A 7,755-nucleotide genomic window follows, 5' to 3' on the forward strand; every position below is an offset into this window, starting at 1 on the left:
TGAATTCAAAACCGAATATCATTACTGGGCTGATTTGATCGTCATCAAGCTGTAATGACGCACCCAATTTAATGAATTGGCAGCTAAATTTAAACAAACGTTAATCATATTCAGAGCTGGTGAAGTAAAATTTCACTTTCAAAAAGCTTAGAAATAGATGATTCGTCAATTTTCATATATGAATTCATCATGTTAACCGTCAACGCATTGAATTTGTTATCTCACTATTTTTTAAATAGTAATAGCTTTAGTGAATTTACTTAGACTGTTGATTCAGAAATACAGATAGGTGCATTTATTGTGGTTCACTTGGATATATTACATAACACTTGCGATATGCTTTCCGGAATTTAAATCACTTTAAATTACATAAGTTTGACAACGTTATTCACAACATCTAACTTGGAACAATTAAGTGATTAACAGATTGTTGTCTGTGACTGTCAAGTAAACAGATGTCATAACGCTTTGCAGTCATGATGGCTAAAGATATACCAACTGTATTGAATAAACTTACTGGTGTTTGCTATTTTATTAGTAAATCATTTGTCGTACGGTGATCAATGGCATTTTTGTGTGCATGAATAGAAGCCAACCAATTAGATTGATTTAATTTACATTTCCAATACTTTTGAAGTTAAACAAAAACTGCCATCATTTCGTCTTCCAATGTGATGCGAACAACTTGTGGGATCTATCAATCGTTGTTTGTGGGTCGCATTCTGAGTATTGTGTGATTATTCACTATCAAACATCCAACTAAATTACCCTCACCAAATGTATAGTTCACAAATATTAAATAACAGAAACAGTAAACATTATTTATTCTTATTATTTTTCATCTTATTTTGAACTATTACAATCCACTTGTGTAAATGTAGGAAAGGTAAAATTATCTGAACAATGGCCAATTGGTGGGCAGTCAGTGAAATTATGTTTCGGATTCAAGCACAGCCAAACCTCTTCCAAGCGTTGCACACCTTTCTACAAAAATGAAAAACGGTAGGCCTTAGACAATATCATCTCTACTCCCATCAATGAAAATAAATATTTCGGTAAAATTCATACGTTGGGATGATTGCATTTTTAAAAATAAACATTGTACATAATTCGTAAATGCAAAATGTTTACGAATTGTCATTCATCATATAACATGTAAGGTTTCAACGATTTCTCCATTCGATTTCAGGAGATAACAATTATTATAAACAAAGAAAAATAGTGGCTAGCAGTATAATCCAGCACGCGCAATTAATCTGTTTTGGGACTTCTCAGGTGGAAGTACATGCATCTCAGAGTTGATGTTCTCCCCAGGTCTCAAACCCTAATGTTTCTGCGTCAAACGCCATCACTTTATCCACTTAGATACTGAATCCTGGTAGCCACCTGTTACTGCAATGAAGTTAATTTTAAATTTACTTGCTGTTGTGTGCATCCATTCTTAGTAAATATCAGTCTTTGCTTATAAAGCTTGTGAATTAAGACAATACCGATGCAATTCCCACAGGATGCATATATTTCACCGTGAGAGATTGATCAGTTGAAGTACTAAACACCAACGGGAAGATATAAACAAACAACACGATGTGAATATCTAATCACTGTTGAGTATAATTGCTCCATATTAAATAGTAGGCCAAACCTTTCCATGTCACAAACCTTTGTTAAATTTTTTTGTTTACTCGTTGCTTGACTGGCGTCAAGAATCTCCGAAGATTGTGCTGGCGGTTTTGATTATGTTAAGATTTGTTGATCAATCTTTTCACTCCATACAATTCAGTATTTGTTACCAATCTCACTTATTGTCTAACTACATTCTTGTTATCATCTTACTCAAATATCATCTACTGTTATGTAACATTCCGAAGATTCGAATGGTACGATGAGTAAACGTGTTTTGTTTACATCTGAAATGAAAGTGATTACTGACGTACTTACCTGTCCCTTTTTACTTGCGCACTGTACAGTAGCATTATGACCGTACACTTTCTTCATTACATCCTGTAATTTGGTTGTCTGAACAAATGAATTCAACGGTTTATTTAAAATGTGAATGGTGCACGATAATTACAATGCTTTCTGAATAATAATTAAAAGTAATAAAGATGGTGAATTAAATGAAATGATGTCAGTAGTTATTTTGAACAAAGTCACGGGGACACAAGTGATACAAGTAAAGAGAGAGTGGGCTATGACCAAATTCACTCTCGAATATATTTTGTAATTTGTGTGTCTGTGTAAGTTGAAATATTAGTTTATTTATTATGTTGATGAAGTATGATGATAAAAATGATTTCGTCACAATAATTAAAAGTAATATAGGTGAGAAATTATGTGAAGCGATACCAGAATTAATAACCAATGACATTGTGAGCATATTAGACACAACTGAGGGCGGAGGGTGATATTTTCAAATGTGAGATGGTAGAGGCACTCAGACGTGGCCAGACACTGAAGCCCGTTCTCCAAATATAAACAAACCTTCTACTTCTGCCAGAGATTTACAGTTAACTTATTGAAAAAGCGAAAGCTTTCAATATTTTCGATAATGACATGAACAAATTCACGTAATTTCACGGTGTCGGATGTGTAGGGATTCAAGTACACTATGTTTCATAAAATGAATTTCGTTTACCTAAAGTAGTAACAAATTTTAGGTTCCTGCCCGTTAATGATCAAAGTTCTAAATCCTTGTTTTGTTAAGTTTGAAAGACGTCGACACCCGATTAGTTCAGTGATCACTTGAGTTTAACATGTTTGATCACCGTAACAGTTTTATTAAAGAATTCGTGTCACTTTAAGTGGTTGGTAGGTATATCACGGAATCGAGAGTTGACTTATTTTCTCAGGCTATTTATCAATTGACGAATAAACTTACTTCATATTGTGCGGAAGCATTTGGTGCGATCCCATTTTTTTCTAGATTTCTAAAATAATAGAAAATAGATGGAAACAAAAACAACAAATGAAGTGGTACTATTTAACAAATTTTCACTTGCACAGTAGTTTGAACGCTCAATTTGATCAACCGATAGACATATGAAATTATATACTCTACTTAATTTTTTCATTGTAACCAAGTGAAAAGCCTGAATTCAGTCAAGAAAGCATCCATGCGTCCACCTATAAGGCACAACACATCTGTGCATAGTTAAGTCTGTTTCACGAATTGTGAGAGTTATCAGTTTAGCTAACTACATTTCGGAATGAGGTCGAGACACAATTTTAAAAGTTTTTATGGAAAGTTAATCATATGTTAAATACAACATTACACACTTACTCTAGCAGGTGCAGATTTTTCATGAGATCAATGCCAAATTTAAAGTAATCGTACTGATCTTTCATTAGGGGATCCTCATTTACGCACTTACCATGTTTGTCAAATTCGTGTTTCCTTTAAGTAAACACAGTTCAAAACATTTCATACAATCACGACATGTCATATGAAAAACACACGATAATGGTTTAAAACTGTCTTCGAAAGCTATTATCTCAATTTTATTATTTTTGAAAGTTTCCTAATTTCAAACATCTGAAAGTTGAATATTCAGCACAAGTTGCCTCATCATTTGTTTATTGATTTTTGTGTGATATTTTACTCACAACACCTTCGCACTATTGACATCTGTAAGACGACACATTGAATATAGGAACCACAACATGGTAGCTTCTAACAACTTCGATTCAAAGAAGCGGTAAGAGATTTTGTCACTGTGGCCGCACTCATCCGTCAACCAAGCATATCGTCGGTAACTGATTGCTAATTGCAGGTCATTCTGCTTCCTATACAACACACACTCCCACGTAAAGTTCATTCTTCGAGCCAAAATGATATCACTGCACACCTTCGTCTTCCAAACACATTTCAACTTAGCAATTATCAAACGTCCTCATTTGCTTACTGATATTTGCATTTACGGAGTGTGATTTTAATACCGTTTACATTGAAACAAGTGGTCGTAAATCTATATCGTCAAATCAACATCAATCGTCGTGTAGTCGCTGAAAGGTATATTCGATTGACGAAATATTATTAAATATCTTACCAAAATGAGACTGGTTTGCTGTAGTCTTTCAAACTTGGCCACAGTTTGTCTAGATCGTCTCGTAGTCTCTGAAATAGAATCAGAGAATGGACTTATAGAAAACTTTCAGTGAGTGATTTCAACAAAACAGTTATGCAAACAGGCTGGTTTGAGCATTTTTGGTCTGCAAATGATTTTTGTCGGCTGCACTATTGTAACCTTCCAAACTTAATTCCCTCAGGCATTATGATCATTAAGAGATTTAAAACCGATCCACCTTCAGCATTATCTGCTCACAGCGAATGACTATCAGCTCAAAGACTACTAAACAGCGGCTGGTTCGAACTCAGTAGTTTGCTTGAAAATTTTAGTACATAAATCAATAACTAGGTTCACAAAGATAATCAATAGGAGGTGGTGAGAACATAATTAAAATAGCTGAACTTTGGATCTGACTTACCTGTAATTTTGTAATATTAAATTGTTCTTTTGATGTACAATTCGGTTCTATGTTAGGAAAATTTTTGGGCCTGAAATCAATGATATGCATAATACATTACAACTTATCAAACATTTACATTCATTCACTGAATTTTTACTTCGGAAACGTGGTCACCCATATCTGTCGCTAAACAGCTATAAATTCCATGTGAATTGTGTACATCATTCGGAGTAAGTCTAACATTGTAGTTGAAAGGCGTACATATAGATGCCCATTTAAGTCTTGTCAACAACAATGTACTGTATTACAGAATGCAGTATGGTTGATTCCGTGGCCAGAAACCTTAATTTTCAGCTGTGAAACAGTGAAACGTAGACCATATAGTAATGTGATGCTGATCTTTTTTCACTCCACAATGTGAATTCACTCAGCCGCATGGGCGCACTGAAAACGATAAATCCATAGCCAGCATTCACTTCACAATTTAACATTGCTTCGCAAACAACAAATTCAATGTTTTCAAGAATGCTGTTTGAGATGAGTATACATGAATGAAATCTTGAAAGTTATAGGCGTTTTGGATTAGCTCGTATTATTAAAGCGTAGTGATAGTCATTAGGTCATTCATAGCAAGTTGGCAGTTCACACAAATAATGTTTAACCGTTTTCCACCATTTTGTTTGTATATATTGGAAAGCATTGCAAACACATATACTTAATCAATCAAAAGTAGTCTTACCACAATCCATGAATAGTGAAATTATTTAATACTTTCGGTAGAGGGCGCTAAAAGAAAGAATTTCAAAGTATTGTTACACAATTGAACAAAGATGTGTAAGAACATAATATGTGATGGGGCTTGTCATCAGATGAGATTCAAGTGAGTAGATAATTTCCAGAAGTGAAATAAGTTGTTTTGATCAGTTGCCTTCAGAAGGCGACCCTTGATATACACTTGAAATTACCCATATCTCACAGAGTAGAACTGAACACTGAAAATAAGATAGCATATCTACTACTGTTCATTGAAATAAGCAGCAATCAAAGTTCACTATATTGAAGCATACATGCAGGATGATTAGAAATGTTGAGACAACTGTTGAGACACAGTGATCTGCAATACATGTGATGGCATGTCAAATAAATTGGTCGAAATTATGTTTAATTTCAAGCAGTCTATGAGTGTGATACGTCGAAGTGTCCTATTTCATTGCAAATAATATACAGTTGTAATCTCCGCGTTCAGTGAAATCAATTAATGCCCTTACAAGTTGGGCACATCCTGTGAATCGATATCACGATAATGAGTTCTCGATCAGTGAATGACTCTGATCCATGTTCACTAACGGAAAATTAGAAAATTTTCATTTATTTGCATATTACTCAATAAAATCCATCTGTAAAACGTGAATCGATAGATTTAAGTTCACGAAAACGGACAATATTTTAAGTACACAAAAAGTTAGTTACTTTTTAGCTTCACAAAACGTTGGTGGCCAAGTCACAGCAAATAAGTAGTATTGAAAGTTAATTTCACTGTATCCTACATGTAGGATGATTACAAGTGGTGACACAAGGAAACATAGAGACCTACAAACAACAGAAAAATAACATGATCGATAATGAAATGCCAAAATCGTGAAAATCCCTAATTGAATGTAATATTTGTACACGTAACTTGATAAAATAAAGTAATTCACTGGACGATTAATTGATGAGTATGTCAGACGATGTAATGTACGATGTAGAGTTTGGGAAATCAACTTTATAACATCGGCTTGAATGAATCTTGTCCTGGTACTGGAATAAGAGGTAAATATCATCGCGTTTTCATAATACGTTGTATTCAGAAATGGATGATGGCTAGCCTCAAAATGCAGGCTGAGCGTTTCGTCCTATATGAAACTTTTCAACTGAATGTACATGTATTACCGCTCGCTTCAAATGCCATCACATTATCCACGTGCCTACTGAGTATGAATAATCTTAAACTTGTAAAATGAGGTAATATTGATTTTCTTTTCTTATTTGTGGTTTGAATATTCATAACGATGTCAACGCATGTACCTTAATAAACACCCGATGCAATAACAACACTGCACAGTAACAGTATCACAGAAATCTATCAGAAAATCTCTCCGAAATTCACCGTCATTTATTCCCAACTTTCATATCAATCGAAAATATTGGTAAATAATACAATAAGTATTGAATCAAGTAGAGAACAAAGTCAATAATCTAAATAACGTGATAGAGAGTATTTGACAATTTTGTCTGTAATGGTCAAAGACTGACTACTCAGTTCAAAAATAATAAAGGCCTTATCAATTTGACCTGATGCTCAGATAATAGACTTTGTCAAACAGTTTATGAAAACCAATCTTCAACTCACTGCGCTCTCATTGCCAATATAGAACAGTTAATGTATTGTGATAACTGGATACATGGTCTTCAAAACACCGATATATATACACTGCGATTTACGTGATTTGAATGAGTGAAAGATGACACGTTCACAGAACAAATATTGAGCATGATAACTCTGATTGTATAATCTCACTCACCATGTTGACTTGCATAAAAACACAAGTTTCTCACACGTTTACTTGAAACACAGCATGCGACATAAACACACGTTTAGTGTTAGTCCATAAATGGATCCCAAAGTTACCATTCATTATACTTATCGAGACCTTAGAATAGTGTGAAGGTGTTGTGAGTAAAATATCACACAAAAATCAATAAACAAATGATGAGGCAACTTGTGCTGAATATTCAACTTTCAGATGTTTGAAATTAGGAAACTTTCAAAAAATAATAAAATTGAGATAATAGCTTTCGAAGACAGTTTTAAACCATTATCGTGTGTTTTTCGTATGACATGTCGTGATTGTATGAAATGTTTTGAACTGTGTTTACTTAAAGGAACCATGAATTTGACAAACATGATAAGTGCGCAAATGTGGATCTTCAAATACGTGATCAATTCGGTTACCTTGACTTTGGCATTAAACTGATGAAAAGATCAATCTACTGGAGTATGTGATTCATGCTGTAATAAGTTTATGGCTACGTTTCTATAAAAAATTTTAAAATCGTGTGTCTCAGTGTCGATTCGGAATGTAGTTAGCTAAATTGATCACTTTAGTATCACACTAGTATCAGCCAGGTGACATGTTTCGCTTGAATGATTGGTGATAATCTCAAAGTTTTTTAGCTCATCGTCATCAAATCTAGCACCTCTCCATACAGCAAAGTATTTTTGTTTTGTATTGTAGGGACTGACAA

General features: G+C 34.0%; 1 protein-coding gene across 1 annotated transcript; it reads right to left on the bottom strand.

Moving 5' to 3' along the window:
• Nucleotides 1-390: 390 nt before the first annotated feature.
• Nucleotides 391-5,253, bottom strand: RNASET2_3 (Ribonuclease T2; the record flags this gene model as incomplete). Its single annotated transcript, XM_051208775.1, has 7 exons — nucleotides 391-984; nucleotides 1,939-2,016; nucleotides 2,879-2,927; nucleotides 3,281-3,394; nucleotides 4,047-4,114; nucleotides 4,486-4,555; nucleotides 5,207-5,253. Coding segments are annotated over 7 exons (567 nt in total), but the record flags the coding sequence as incomplete, so codon positions are not given.
• Between the last annotated feature and the right edge of the window lie 2,502 nt (nucleotides 5,254-7,755).

This window comes from Schistosoma haematobium, assembly GCF_000699445.3.
Source record: "Schistosoma haematobium chromosome Unknown HiC_scaffold_251, whole genome shotgun sequence".
NCBI lineage: Eukaryota > Metazoa > Platyhelminthes > Trematoda > Strigeidida > Schistosomatidae > Schistosoma > Schistosoma haematobium.